The sequence below is a fragment of the Pteropus alecto genome, unplaced genomic scaffold (assembly GCF_000325575.1).
Source record: "Pteropus alecto unplaced genomic scaffold, ASM32557v1 scaffold214, whole genome shotgun sequence".
NCBI classification, from domain to species: Eukaryota; Metazoa; Chordata; class Mammalia; order Chiroptera; family Pteropodidae; genus Pteropus; species Pteropus alecto.
This window is the reverse complement of record NW_006435787.1, coordinates 80736-94883: the sequence shown is the minus strand read 5'-3', so window position 1 is coordinate 94883 and position 14148 is coordinate 80736. Positions and strand designations below refer to the sequence as shown.

General features: G+C 60.9%; 2 protein-coding genes across 4 annotated transcripts; one reads left to right on the top strand and one right to left on the bottom strand.

Annotated features, from left to right (window-relative positions):
* The first annotated feature begins 333 nt into the window (after nt 1-333).
* Nucleotides 334-3037, top strand: PGAM2 (phosphoglycerate mutase 2). The gene is made up of 3 exons (XM_006911469.3): nt 334-1139; nt 1249-1429; nt 2835-3037. Exons 1-3 carry the CDS (start codon nt 354-356, stop codon nt 2999-3001), a joined length of 1134 nt encoding a protein of 377 aa, XP_006911531.1. The 5' UTR covers nt 334-353; the 3' UTR covers nt 3002-3037.
* A 1319-nt stretch (nt 3038-4356) lies between these two features.
* DBNL (drebrin like) lies at nt 4357-11552 on the bottom strand. 3 transcript variants are annotated; one of them, XM_025046506.1, is made up of 12 exons: nt 11018-11538; nt 9577-9689; nt 9013-9087; nt 8088-8234; nt 7234-7311; nt 6845-7002; nt 6722-6791; nt 6335-6428; nt 5659-5751; nt 5458-5570; nt 5165-5261; nt 4357-4816 (listed from the first exon to the last, which is right to left on the bottom strand). In XM_025046506.1, the coding sequence occupies exons 2-12, from the start codon at nt 9670-9672 to the stop codon at nt 4677-4679; spliced, it is 1161 nt and encodes a 386-aa protein (XP_024902274.1). In that variant the 5' UTR covers nt 9673-9689; nt 11018-11538; the 3' UTR covers nt 4357-4676. The 3 variants fall into 3 exon arrangements, with proteins under 3 accessions (XP_024902274.1, XP_006911528.1, XP_024902275.1); XM_006911466.3 differs by having other exon boundaries at nt 6722-6767; nt 11018-11161; XM_025046507.1 differs by lacking the exon at nt 5659-5751 and having other exon boundaries at nt 11018-11552.
* Between the last annotated feature and the right edge of the window lie 2596 nt (nt 11553-14148).

Genomic DNA, 14148 nt, shown 5'->3' with positions numbered 1-14148 from the left:
GACTCAAAGTCTGTCAGATTAAGAATTCCCTGATCGCTCACTCCATTAAAAACATTTTTAAAACTAAAATGTAGTAAAATGGACTCTTTTAGTCCAGTTTTATGAGCTTTGACACACGTAGACCTGTTCGCCTCCACCAAAAGCAAGACACCCACAGGCTGTCCCCGTGGCCACAAGCTCCACCCCCCTAACCTGTTCGTCTGCTTCCTCTCTGGCCCTATAGCTTTGCCTTCTCCAAGATGTCATGTAGTGGAACCTTTTGGGACTAGCCTCTCTCCACTGAAACACAGGCCGGTCCCCAGCTGTGCTGAGGGGCTAGGAGAAAGTGGGTGGGGTTTTCATGCCTCTGCCTGATGGGTCCGGACCCCTGGGAGCAGGGAGGGTTTGATGGGGGCGGGGAGGCAAGTCAGGGCAAGCCTTTCTCTGGACAGTACCCATTTCTCCTAGCACCCACCTCTTGGGCTTGCCCTTCCTGGCTGACAGCCCTCCCCAGCCTGGGCTCCGTGTGGGGGACTGGTGGCTGTTGGAACTATTTTAAGTCCAGCTTCCAGCCTGCCCTCCCCCAAAGCTTTGCTACTGGTCACCTGCCGCTGCCTGTCGGGCCTGGAATGCTGATTGGCAGTTGGCCAGGATGGGGGCTGGGGACGGACTGTTATAAAGCTGGTGACACGGTGGGAGGCAGCTGTCCCAGTCCGGAGCCTGCCACGGTCCCCAGCACCACCACCATGTCCACCCACTGCCTCGTGATGGTTCGGCACGGCGAGAGCACCTGGAACCAGGAGAACCGCTTCTGCGGCTGGTTCGACGCTGAGCTGAGTGAGAAGGGGGCTGAGGAGGCCAAGAGGGGGGCCCAGGCCGTCAAGGACGCCAAGATGGAGTTTGACATCTGCTACACGTCGGTGCTGAAGCGGGCCATCCGCACTCTCTGGACCATCCTGGACGGCACAGACCAGATGTGGCTGCCTGTGGTACGTACCTGGCGCCTGAACGAGCGGCACTATGGGGGCCTCACGGGCCTCAACAAGGCGGAGACCGCCGCCAAGCACGGGGAGGAGCAGGTCAAGGTCTGGAGGCGCTCCTTCGATATCCCGCCGCCCCCCATGGACGAGAAGCACCCCTACTACAGCTCCATCAGCAAGGTAGGTGGCTGGGGGGGGCGGCGGGCAGGAGGAAAGCCGGGGGCAGGGCCTGGGGACAGAGCTGGGTGGGGTGGCTGTCTCTGGGTACACAGCAGCATGGTGCCCCCAGGAGCGGCGCTACGCAGGCCTGAAGCCCGGGGAACTGCCTATTTGCGAGAGCCTCAAGGACACCATCGCCCGGGCCCTGCCCTTCTGGAACGAGGAGATCGCCCCCCAGATAAAGGCTGGCAAGAGGGTGCTGATTGCAGCCCACGGGAACAGCCTGCGGGGCATTGTCAAGCACCTGGAAGGTGAGGCGTCCCTCACGTGCTGCATGGGGAGAGGTGGAGGGGACATGGGCCCTTGCATGTCTGGCTTCCAGTTCAGCAATGCCCACTGCCTGGCCCAGGCGGCTTTACAGCCGTCAGTGCCCAGGGTAGGGCTTTCAAACTGAATTGAGCTGGAAGGGTTGGAGAAACTATTTAAAACAGACACCGCAGCTTCCTCCTGACAATGGTAGGTGAAAACACGTGCCATCACAGACCCAGTGCCCAGGCCCACCCTGCACAGGGGCTAAGGTGGGGAGGGCTCAGGGTGGCATTTTGGCCAATGACACTAAGCTAGGAAAAGGCAGAGCTGACAAGTTCCAAATCCTGCTTTGCTGTGTCCCTGGTCTAGTCACATCATGTTGGGACTCACCTGGTAGTTCTTGGTACTGCTGGTTCCTGCATGTGGGGCTGAGGCAGAGCCCTGTCCCTCCATGCAGAAGTATGACCAGTCAAAAGGGGCAGTTTTGCAGCTGGGCTCCTACCAGAGGGCTGGGGCAACCGCACAGCATGGTGGGGTACTCCAGTGGCCCCCTTTGAAGCCCGCTCAGGCAGCAACAGAGGCCTTCAGGGTTTGCAGACATAGACGAGTCTGTCAGCATCAGAATGGCTTCAGACTTGTTGGGGTCACGGAAACAGGAGGCAGGTGGGGTTGCTAGGCAGCTGGCCAGAGCAGACAAGCAGGCCCCAGGACGCCAGGTCCATGCACACGTCCCACACCTGGCGCTGAGTCCAGCAGACAGAGGACATCTTCTGCCCCTCCCACCCTCCCTGGGGCTTCACACGCCCACGTGCCTCTACGCTAGCTGGGAGCAAAGGGCACACTGAGGGGACATGGCTGGGCCCTCCGTTCCCCAGAGAACTGGCCTCCTTGCACTGCAAGGTGGCACAAATGCCAAAGGGTGAGCTATTCCAGGCCAGGACTGACAGCGGCCAGCAGCGTCAGGTTTCTGCAGAAAATGCTACCCTTTCACCGGATGGAGTCTGTGTCCACCTTGGCCATGGGAGGCCCATCCTGCTGCCCCTCATCTTGAGAGAACCCCCTGCTCCACTGTTTAGGATGCCCAGTTTAGAACTCTCTAAAAATGTGCAGCTAATGGCCTGACTGAACCCAAACAACCATGGGTTGGGGCAGAGGTCACACTGGGCTGAGCCCCATGGCGCCACCCCAGGTCACAGGAGCTGGGGCAGGGGAAAAGGTCCTTGGTTTAGCGCAGCTTTCTGTAGGCCGCCTTCCCTCGGCTGTCCCGATCTCCAGCACGTTCCCATGGCCATGCTGCCTGGCCGACCAGCTCTGTGGCTCGTCAGTCACGGAGCCTGCTGAGCGCAAAAGCAGGTGGCCGCCTGGTGAACAGGCCGGGAGGGCTGAGGACCTTTGGTTCCCGCCCAGGGATGTCAGACCAGGCCATCATGGAGCTGAACCTGCCCACGGGGATCCCCATCGTGTACGAGCTGGACAAGGGACTGAAGCCCATCAAGCCCATGCGGTTCCTGGGTGATGAGGAGACTGTCCGGAAGGCCATGGAGGCTGTGGCTGCCCAGGGCAAGGCCAAGTGAAGGGTGGGCTCTGGCAATAAAGCTGCCTGCAGTCCAGCATGGCCCTATGCGTCAGGCATGTGGGGTGGCACATGTTCAACCCATAGTACCCTCAGCTGGGTCCACAGGCCCAGAGCTGGAGGTTCTGCAAACACTATCCTGGGGGGTCTGGCTATTACATATGGGAACCCTGAGGACCAGGAGCATGAACCTAGCCCCCATCTCTGGTTATCAGGTGGCCCCTAACTAGCCCTTGTTGTATACCCCGAAGCTGAAGAGCCATTTTGTAACCTTGCTCTGGAATCTAGAAATGCCTGGGGTCACTTTAAGAATCCAAGTGGCCCAGCCCTGCCCACGGTGAGCGAGAACGCCAGGCAGGACACCACTTCATGGTCAGTTTCCTTTAGGTGGGTTGTCCTGTGCTGTCCTTGCATCCCCAGGGCAGGCAGGGTGAGGTGGCCTCCTGGGTATCCCCTAGTTTGGAGACAGACAAGCCCACAGTGGGCCTCAAACCTGGGAATATATGACTCATGGGGCCTCCAGACCTAGGGGGCAGGTGCTGTCATTTTTGTGGGAGAAAAATCAGGATGTGAGGCTTGCTTGAGCATGGCCTATCCACAAGAAACACAGGACAGGCTACTGCCACCACACTGAAAGTGGGTACTGGGCTTGGTCACCACCTGGGGTCTCCTCAGTGTGGCCTTCACCCCAGGCAGCTTCTGCCTAGCAACTCCCAGGGCTCACAAGGAAGTGTGGTTTCCCTAACATTCACTGGTGTCAGGTGCCTCCACGGACACGCTCACACTGGCCAGCATGGAGGGAATGGGGGCCCTCGCCATCCCCCACACCCCCAGAACTGACACGCGGGCTGGCTGCACTCACGCCCTAGTGTTTATGCTTCTCCCAGGTGGCTGTGGCCAGCTGTGCACAGGGTGAACACGCACACACGCGCCGGACAGCAGGGGGGGGCTTGTTCCACACGGGGCAGTCAGGGGCTGGGACCTGGGGACCCTTGGGGGCAGTTCTTAAGAGAAGACGGGTGGGCTGGCAGACATGGGAAGACCACAGGTATAGCCACCCTGGAGGCGCACAGCAGGACCAGAGGGCAGGTGGAAGCTGTGCAGGACCGATGTGTCTACCGATGTTTCCACATCTTCCTTCACACACTCAGATGAGGGCTTGGCTGTCTGTCCCCTCTGCCCACAGCCCAGGCAGAGGGACAGAGAAATGGAGCGCACAGCAGGATCCAGAAAGACCAGCTACTGCTGCCAGGTGCCATGAACCACTCTGGTCATAAGCTGTTGAGTCCCCAGGGTCACTGGCAGCTGTCGCCCCCCACCCCTTAGGGCCCAGAGGAAAGGAAGAAGGCAAATGCATGCCACCAGATGCCACTGCTCAGACATCCCCAGGGGCTGGCATGGGTGAGGCCTGACTCAATGTCCTTTATTGGGGTCAAGAGCTGTACTGACTGGAGGCCTGGGAGGCTGCCGGAAGCATGTGTAGGAATCACTGGGTTATTGCTGCATTTGGGGTGATAGAGGCCAAGCTACTTGAGCCAGAGGGAGCCCAAGGGCCTGTTCTCCCCGGGGTCCCACTCCTGGAAGAGCGCTGTGTGCAACTCTCACCCCACTTCCAGCAAGACACGTGTGGGGGGAGGGAAGGGTGGCCCTGAGCCTCCGCCAGCAGCGCGGGGCCCTCACTGCATCAGCTCCACGTAGTTGGCAGGGAACATGCCGAAGCGGCCGTCCGGCCCGTAGCCACGCCACCAGCCCTCGTCAATCACCTCGATGCCCGTGATGAGGTTCTCGGGGTCAAAGGAGATCTCGGTCTCGTCAGCTGCAAGGGACGAGCCCAGAGGCTGCACTGGGGGCTCGGAGTCCCCAGGCTGCTTCAGTGGCCATCTCCCGGGACACGCCTTCCTGAGTCAGGCTCTGGGCCCGCCGCTGCAGCAAAAGGCTGGAGACGGCACTTCCACGTGTCAGCCTGCTCCCAAGGCCGCCACCCAATGTCACCTCTTTGGCCACACCTCAGGCTCTTACACTATGTTGGCAAGCAGCTGCCCGAAGCACAAAGGAAGGGCTGTACGGGGCGTCCACCCACTGTCCCCTCACTCCATCTTCTTTGCCAACAACCCTGGGGGCCCTGGGGGCCCTGTGGCCTGGGGTGATGGCAGTGGCACGTTACCTGCCTGGTAGTCGTACAGCGCCCGGGCACACAGCCCCTTCCCACTCAGCTCCGGGTAGCTATCCACATGCTCAGCGCCAGCGTCCTGCGGCTGCACCTGCCCACAGATGGGAAAGAAGGCTGTGGTCTCGCTGACCTTGGCCTGCCCACGGCCAGGGCTCATGCCAGGCTGGGGGAGGGGTGGTCCCATAGGTGGCACCAACTCTAAACAAGACAACCCACACGCAGCGAGCCACGGAGGAAGGCGTCAGGGATGTGGCCCTCACAGCCCTGCTCCGCTGCAGCACACTCACCATAGGGGGCTCCTCATAGAGGGCGTCCTGCACTGGGGGCTCCTCATACACAGCCTCCTCTCCAGCTTGTGCTGGACAGGTTGGGGCGCTGGCTGCTGACTGCTCATGGAGACCTGCGGGGAGGATGCAGCTCACTGACTCTGGGCCGGAGAGAGGACACCCCTGGCTGCCCCCAGCCCCCGCGGGCGGCCAGAGCCTTGCCTGCCCGGGGCCTTGAGGTGGCGTGCAGTTCTCCGCCGAGGGGGAGCTCAGGCTGGGTGAGCTGCTTCTGCAGGAAGGGGCTCTTCAGTTTGCCTGCAGGATGACGGTAAACACGATGTCATGCAGCAGGAGAGAGCAAGCAGCCCTTCCTTTTTTGTGCCCTGCACTGCCCAGACGGTGGGCCTGTCCTAAGGTCATGGCTGTCACACAGGAAGTGAATGTGGACACGACAGCTGCAAAAACACTACCTCGTCTGTGCATGTCACACACACACTAGGATGCTCTAAGCAGCCCCCCGGGGGACACATGCAATGTCAGAAAGCTGGCCTGTAGGACTGGTCCTGTGTCCTTTGGGGGCCAGAGAAGTGACTGATGCAGGTCCCTGGGAGCCAAGTGACAGCCCAATGGGTGAGCTGTAGCAGGGGTTTATGGGGCCAGGGCTGGCAGGTCTTCACTCTGGAGCCACATGCAGCCCCCTCCTTTCCCAGCAGACCTCTGCAGGCCTTGACCTGGCTAGGAAAGGGACACTTGGGTCCCTGGGTCCCCTCCCAGAAGTTGCCTTCATGGGCAGAGACTCTCATTGCTCACTCAGCCCTGTCACCTTCTGCCACACTTGTCGCTTCCTTGGGGACCTGCCCCGCCTTATGGTTCACAGCAAGGCAGAGGAAAGTCTCACCTGGCTGGCAGCTGGAGACGAGTGTGGTGGACGTGGCTCTCTCCTTCTGCCTGAAAACCTCCCTTGGGTGTGCTGACTGCTGGCAGACGGGCTCCTGGGGGAGCACGGGGGCCCAGCCATGAGCACGATCCCAGAAGCCCATCAGCCTGCCCGGCCCCATGGCTCTGGGGAGCCAGGAAGCGAACACCGCTCACAGGCCTCCTCCAGGACAGCAAGGTCCATGCCAGGGGCTTCCGCCCTCCGCTCACATGGCTGTGGCCACCTCAGATGTGCCCTGCCGGCTGCAGGACCCTGACGGCAAGCCCTCAAGCTGCTGGGCCCGGCCTGTGCACCAGGAGCCCACGTGGCACGGCGGTGACTGGCCTCTGTCGGAGCCCCCAGTCTCACCTGCTCCTCTCTGTTCCTCAGAGCCACGTCCTGCTGCTCACACTTCCTGCCAAGAGGGGAGGAGGAAGAGCTGCACCCAGGGCCCGGGGTCCCCTCGGCCGCCCCCTCGCCTCTGGGGCTCACCTCTGCAGGCTGGCCTCGCCGCCGGCGCTCTGCTCCTGGTAGCGCTGCTCCCGGCGGGCAGCCTCGCGCAGCTCCCGCTCCCGGCGCTCCTCCTCCAGCCGCTGGCGCTCCTGCTCCGCCCGCCGCTTCTCCTCCAGCCTGCGGTTCTCCTCCTCCTTCTGTGGGGAGCGTGCTCAGCCCGCCGTGCCCCTGCCCCCCCGGTGCCCACACGGGGCTACAGTGACAGTCGCACCCCTCCCTGACCCCTGAAGCAGTCTGACCCCCCGTGCTTGGGTGCTAACAGGAACACCTGCTCTAGGGGCTCATTGTGAGGGACGCTGCCTGGCACCCGCGATGACGATGGCGCCCTGGCCACCAGCTGTCGTCCCCGCTTCCCCAGCAACGCTCACCTCCGCTTTGGCCCAGAAGCTGTCTTTGCCGACCCTCTTGATCTCAGACACCGCATTGGTCTTCTGGTACACAGAGCCCTGTGGGGACAGAGGGTCCACAGCGAGGCCATCGGCAAGAGCGTACAGCACAGGTGAGAACTATGAGGGTGGCACCCGGCAGAGGTGACCCTGAAAAGCCCTGGAAACCGCTGAGCGGGGAAGCTCAAGCCAGACAGCCCTGGGGGGGGTCTCTGGTTGAATAAGGCCCTGGTAGTGGGAGCCAGGGCAGGCACGTAGGCTGGGCAGTTCTGAGGCAGACCTCTGGCCAGGGGTCACTCCTAGGTGGCTGGCCCACCAGCCTCAAGCAGCTGCCCACCACATGCCCACCGAGTCTCCAGGGACCCCTACTATGTGTCAGGGGACTCAGACCCCACCCAGCACCAGAGCCATAGGCCGTAGCTATCTACCCACGACGTGAAGGGGCCTGCCCGGTCTGCCACCTGAAGGTCCTCTACAGTAGACATCATCCAGGGCCACACAGGACGTGCTGGTGCCGTGGCCTCGGGGGAGACTTAACCGCTGGTGCAGAGATCTCTGGCCCCACCCAGCCAGCACCAGGGGCTCCAGGAAGGCCCGTCACATCAGCAGCAGGGCCCGCGCTGCGACTCATGCTGATGAGTGCCGGCCTCCCCGGGGGAAGCTCCTGCCCCATCAGACGTGGGTCGCCATCTGCACCCCCATCTGGCTCAGGGACTTGACGCCAGGCAGGCAGGAGCCCAGCCCCACAAGGGCTAAGGTGCTGAGGGCAGGCCCAGGCAGGCTGGACAGTGGGAACGCAATCCTCACCCCTCTGCTTAGGCCAGGGAACGACTCACCACTGGGGCCTGGGGGCCTGTGTCCTGGAAGCGGCCGCTCTCCCTGTGGAAGGTATAGTTGGCGCCAGAGGCCCTGGCCACCTTCTGCATGATGCACTCGGGCTCCACGTCCTCCTCAGCCCTTGCGTTGATGGTGACGTGGGCCCCCTGTAGCGGGAGCAGCACTTAGCAAAGGGGATGCGACTGCACTGACAACAGGCGCTGCGGCACTGGCCTTGGGCTCAGCAGAACCGAGGCTAACCTTTGGCCTTGTCCCAGCTCGTGTGCGGCCCTGGTGGCCCGTGGCATGTTCTGTGGTTCTGCAGTTTGACTGACACCTCAAGCATTAGAGGGTTTCTTCTTTGTAATCAGTGAAAAGTAACCATGAAGGGCACCTGGCCACAAGCACGTTTTTTAGTGAGCCGCTGATCTCTTCCTGAGAAGTCAGGCCATGATCCCACCCACTGTCACTAAACACCCAATAAGCCTGGGACCCTATCTTTTAGCTCCTGAAGAAGTGTTGGCAGAACTGGAATTCGGAGCCCCAGAACCTCCTTGCCAGTAACCAAGGAAGTGCATAGTCAGCTGATGAGCGAACAAACACTTCTGAAAGGAAACCAGGTTCCTTTCAGGAACAAGAGAGTGAGGCTGGCGTGCAGACGGCCTGGAAAGCCCTGCACTGGGGGAGAGCGTGTGCGCGGCGCTGAGCAGCCCTCCCCAGCTCCGAACCCTCATGGCACTGCCGAGGTTCACAGTATCGTACTAGGGGTGGAAGCCAGGCCAGCTGCAACACGGTCCTCCTCGCTGAGGCCAGCTGGCGGTGGCTCTAGCCACCCCCTTGGTGTCCAGACCGAGCCTGGGCCGAGCTGTGGGGCACTCCAGCTCAGTGCCACTCACTCACAGTAAGTGGCGAGACCCGTGAGGCCCTGGGGGCAGCAGCCCTCACCTTCAGGAAGCCGGCCATGGTGCTGACGTGGCTGGCACACGCTCCCTTCCGCACGTCATTCACGCCCTCGCCCGTCTGCAATACAACACTGGGCATGACCCGCCAGTTCCCCAAAGCTGTTGCGCTCCCACCAGTGGCTTCATGTCCCAGGGAGGGACAACGGCCACCACAGAAGACAGGGAGGGTCCTTGGGCAACTTCTGCAGGCTGGGCTCAGAATCCCCTCATCCCCACCCAGGCCCCGCCTTGCACTTGAGCCTCCCCAACCCCCTCCATGCCCTCTGCTCTTTCGGGATGACCACCCTGAAGGGGACAGGAACAAGAGTGTCCTGCGACTGTGTTTATTTCATTTTGCAGGAGTAATTCCAAGTGGGGAGGGTATATTCCGCCCTAGCAGGGCCCCAGGTATTCGTGGGCTGCAGTGATGGAATCCGGCCATTCACCCACCAGCCAGAGCTGTCCTGGGTCAGGTCCTCCTCCGCTCCAACCGCGAGGCAGAGGGAAGCGGAAAAGGCAGCTTCCTGCTCACATCTACACAAGACTCAGAGCCCTCAGCCCTACGTACCCAGTTGATGAGGACAAACTTGGGCAGGCCAGAGTTGGGGTCCTTCACCCTGCAGAAAGCGTACATCACCTTCCCGCTGTTGAGCTCCTCCACCATCTCCTCCAGGCCCCCCTCTGCAGCAGTCACAGGAGAGTCAGCGGTGGCCCAGGCACCCCCACCCACCCCGGCACCCAGTCCCCCAGGAAAGGAAGCCCAAGCTGCCTCTAAACCAGGGTTCTTGGCGCCACCTGCATCGGAATGAGGTGCTGGCCCTGGCCCTATGGGGTTTGTGGGCGAGCTGGGTGGGCCGCAGGGTCCGCACTTAGGACGAGCACCTCCGGCAATCCCTGCCCACACTAGTTTAAACCACTTTTACAAACCCACAGGCAATTCCAGAAAATAAAAATGTCATTTCTGCCACAAACCAGGGAGCAAACTTTCTAAAGCAAGGTCTCTGCAATAATTTTGCCACTGCCTGAACCCCACCATTCTCCCTGAAGTAACAGGACCCACCTGCAAGTCACCCCACCCTGGCCCAGATGTATGCTCAGACTCCGGGCCACCCAGAGGGTCTTGAGCAAGTGGCAACAGCCTGCAGCCGTGCAGGGCTCAGCTCACTGACTCACAGTCACTGGGGCACAGGAGGGCCGCTAAGCCACACCCTCCTGACACTGAGGCTGCGGGGCCAGCATGTACCAGAGTTTGTGGTTCCCATCAGCCCTCCAAACCTTCTGGACTGTGAGGAGGAACACAGCTGCTGAACTCTGCAATTGTGCCTCCTAGGGCAGCACAGTGTATGTGAGACCACCTCAGGGCAGTCCTAGAAAGGGGACCATCGGAGAAGGTGCTCGCGAGGACAGGCTCGCTACCAGTTACCACAGCCACTCGTGGGACAAGGCGAGCAGGCCTGGAGCACAGGGAGGAGACGGGGCATCCGTACCCTGTCGTCTCGGCCCACTGTTCCTGCAGAGACCTCTTGCTGCCCATCCTCCGGCAGCACTCTTCCGTGCGACCTCTCAGTAGGGGGCCTGCCCACTAGGAGGGCAGAGGGAAGGCGGGCTGCGGTGCTGCGTGAGCTGCTTGAGCTGGGGGCAGGCTGCCTCGCCACCACACCGAGGGCAGCGCTGCCATGCACCCAAGCCAGGAAGGCCAGCGACTCACTTTCACTAGGAAACATCTGAGACCCAGAAAGGGCCATCAGTGCTGGGGTCCTCACTGCTCGGTGGAGCCCCTGAGTCTGGTCCACACCCCAATCGGGGCCAGAGAACTCCCCAACATCAACGCTAAAGTGGCGGGCCCCTCCGGAGCCGGGTAAGTGTCACTGCAGTTGCACCACATGCAGGGGACACCTGTGCACCCCAAGTCGCCTTCCTCCTACTGTGATGGCCGCACTAACAGTCACAACCTCTTCCCTTTCACGTCCCTCACCTCCCTCCGAGAGCCTGGCCGATCCCATACTCACCGCCAGTGCCGGCCACACGGATGTCATTGCTGTTGCCTTCGTAGGTAAAGAGAGCCCTGAAACGGAACACGGCGGCTCTGGAGCCTGCGGCAGGCGCTGTCTGCCTCCAGCCCGGCACCCAGCACGGCAGGGACACTGCGTCCACATGAGGCCCACTGTGACCCGCCAGGCCAGATGTCAGTAGGCCGCTGGGCCTCCCAAAGCTGCGGCCTTCTCAGCTCCAAAGCTGGGGTGCCGCTGGCCTGACCACGGGGGCGCATGAGAGACAAACCTGAGAAGGCAGGGAGCCTTCATCCACTTGAGGGAAACCAAACCGTAAAGTTTGATGGCAACCTTTCCCACATTTGTGTGTAAAATGCCCACCTGCATAGCAGGTACGTGAGTGTGAAAAGACACATACTCACACATCCCTGACCCAGAACACCCCAGGGAGCAGGAAGAAGGCACATGTGGCACTGGGGAGGATGCCGATGGCCTGGGCAGGTCTGCCAGCTGCAGGTTGGCCTCCTGGGCTGGGACTCGCCCACAAACTGGAGCCTTGCGCAGCATCAGAAGCCACAGGAGCCATGACGAGTGTGCAGGAGCTCCCAGGACAAGCTTGTCAGTGGGGCAGGCGCTACATGACCCAGAACACCCCAGGGAGCAGGAAGAAGGCACATGTGGCACTGGGGAGGATGCCGATGGCCTGGGCAGGTCTGCCAGCTGCAGGTTGGCCTCCTGGCTGGGACTCGCCCACAAACTGGAGCCTTGCGCAGCGTCAGAAGCCACAGGAGCCATGACGAGTGTGCAGCACCTCCCAGGACAAGCTTGTCAGTGGGGCAGGCGCTACATCTAGCCGAGCCTTAACTCTCCATAGGTGACCATGGGCCACACCTTTCTCTGTACGATTCAAGATCAAAAACTTGTGCCCAGAGGTGCTTAGGACTATGGTTCGTGTCATCCAAGGCGGACACAGCTATGCGAAGGTCTTTGCAGCCCCGGCCTGCTGAGGGCAACGCTCTGTTAAAGCTGCTGGGCAGAGCTGCCCATGGTTGAGAAAGTGGGAAGAGAAATCCGACCCGGGCCCAGGGGACTTGGTTGATGGGGGGCAGGCTGCCAGGAAAGAATCATGCTCCCCAGGAGGAGAGAGACGATGGGAGGAGGAAACAGAGAGGAACACTCAGAGAAACAGGGAAAAGGAAGACTTGGGAGGTGGTGAACATCCAGAACCTTCTGGAAGAGGTGGCTTCCCAGCAGTTCTGGCTGACTACCGGGTGGGGCGCTGATCCACTGGACAGCAAGTCAAAGGGAAAACCTGGTCTAGTGTGTCATTTCCCACGTCTCCTGCCCCGCAGTCCATCGTCACCTGAGCACCTACTACACATGACAGGCCTGCACCAAGGACAGAGACAGGGCCCACCCACCTCGCCCTTCTGGTTGGGGGAGAAAGGCGACCAATGAGAGTATCTGGCATGGGTACGAAAAAGTGTAACATGGAGCAAGGAACCGAGGAACGCTCCTCCAAGAAGGCAGCATCAGAACGGAGGTTTGGGGAGCCCTGGGACGAGGTGGAGGGTGCTCAGGGCAGAGGGAACAGCAAGGGCAGCGGCTCTGGGGAGGAGCCGCACTGCAACCTGAGGCAGAGAAAGGAGGCGGCAGTGCTGGCAAGCTACTGTGGCCTGTGTGGCAAAAAGCAGGCATGGAGGTCAGGGCCCCCAGCCCAACTGGGCAAGGCGTCTGGGCTTTATCTGACGTGCAGCTGGAAGCCAGTGCAGAGTTACAAGCAGGGGAGTGACCTGGTTTAGATAGTTTTTCAGTTCGTGAGTGGAGACCTGCCACACGGTACCTGTAGACCATAAGAGCAGAGGCCAGGGATTCACGTTGCTGAGTAGTACGACCCCTAGTGCTATCTGAGCCTGCGGGTGGGTGAGGAGGATGCTGAGATGGGGGGCCCTGACTGGGTGAGGAGTAGGCCTCGGCGCCTTCCAGAAGGGCAGAGAGGAGATGGGGCGGCTAAGCTTCAGACCTGGGCTGTGGCAGGCAGCTCTGGGAGGAAGCCCAAGGGCGGCCTGAAGAGGGCCATCTGAACTGCTGGCAGTCTTCCCTAATTAGAAGAGATGCTTTCCAAACCGAGGACACGCTGCCTGACTCCCTGCAAAACTGCCTGCAAGCCACACAGGGTGCCCACATCAACTTGGCCCCAGGCAGCTCTTCCCCAAAAGGCTAGGGCTGAAGGGAAGAGAAGGAAAGGCTGAGACTTCTTCAGTGTACCAGCAGCATAGGGTATGAAAGCCACCTTGTTGTGCTAGGTGCCAGGGAAAGCAGCGGCACTTGAGGAATGGAGGAGACCAATTCCAGCAGCACAGCCACACCTAGTGCCCTGCTCCCCAAAGCTGGCCGTCTTTGTCCATCATACTCAGCCTTCTTAGAACTGGAAGTGCTCAAAACCAATCAGTGAAAACTAAGCAGATGGGACAGCGACAAGAGAATTACCATACATAGCTACCAGCGCTTGGACGACAAAGAGCCGACTCTGTGTGGCTGTCCAGCGCCACCAGAGACTTCAGACCCAGGATTTCAGGAGAGTAAAAACCCCATCAACCTCATAAGGAGACATAACTCCTGAGAGCCTCGCGGGGGCGCCATGGGGAGGTAGAGGGAAGAGGGTAGCCAGCCTTGTGGTTTCATTCATCTCCCCAAGAATCAGGAACAGGAAGTAGTATTATTCTTGGGAAAAGGGGGATTCTGAGATCCACATTCAGAGTACCAGCCACCCCAAACCCGATCTGCTTGTTTGACACCTCTGAGGCAAGGTTCCGACTGCCAGATGGGCTGCCAGACCGCTCTCAGAGGCCCATCCCTGAGCACAACGTTTGCAAGAAGCCAGGCGTGGCTTCCGCTTTCTCAGGATCGGCTGAGGTCCCTGAGCCGGAAAGGAGAACCTGGCGAAGCCACCAAGCGCAGCCGGGCACGGAGTCCAACATGGAGGCCCGCGGATGGAGGCCGGCGGCCAGAGGGATGGGGAGGGGCTGGGGACTCACGCGCGGCGGAGCAAGGGGTGACAAGGGTGGGGACAGCACGTCCCGGGGAGCGGCGCAGGTGTGGGATACACAGGTGAACCCCGGCCCGCCTGCGGTAGCGCGGCTCCGCGG

What these genes read in the sequence shown, in the direction of transcription:
- PGAM2 (XM_006911469.3), top strand. Translation starts at nt 354, where the DNA reads ATGGGTCCGGACCCCTGGGAGCAGGGAGGGTTTGATGGGGGCGGGGAG. An exon ending in ACTACAGCTCCATCAGCAAG is followed by an intron (nt 1,140 to 1,248) that starts GTAGGTGGCTGG and finishes TGGTGCCCCCAG; the next exon opens with GAGCGGCGCTACGCAGGCCT. An exon ending in CATTGTCAAGCACCTGGAAG is followed by an intron (nt 1,430 to 2,834) that starts GTGAGGCGTCCC and finishes GTTCCCGCCCAG; the next exon opens with GGATGTCAGACCAGGCCATC.
- DBNL (XM_025046506.1), bottom strand. Translation starts at nt 9,672, where the DNA reads ATGGTGGAGGAGCTCAACAGCGGGAAGGTGATGTACGCTTTCTGCAGG. An exon ending in AGTTTGTCCTCATCAACTGG is followed by an intron (nt 9,088 to 9,576) that starts GTACGTAGGGCT and finishes GTTGTATTGCAG; the next exon opens with ACGGGCGAGGGCGTGAATGA. An exon ending in CCATGGCCGGCTTCCTGAAG is followed by an intron (nt 8,235 to 9,012) that starts GTGAGGGCTGCT and finishes CTCCCGCTACAG; the next exon opens with GGGGCCCACGTCACCATCAA.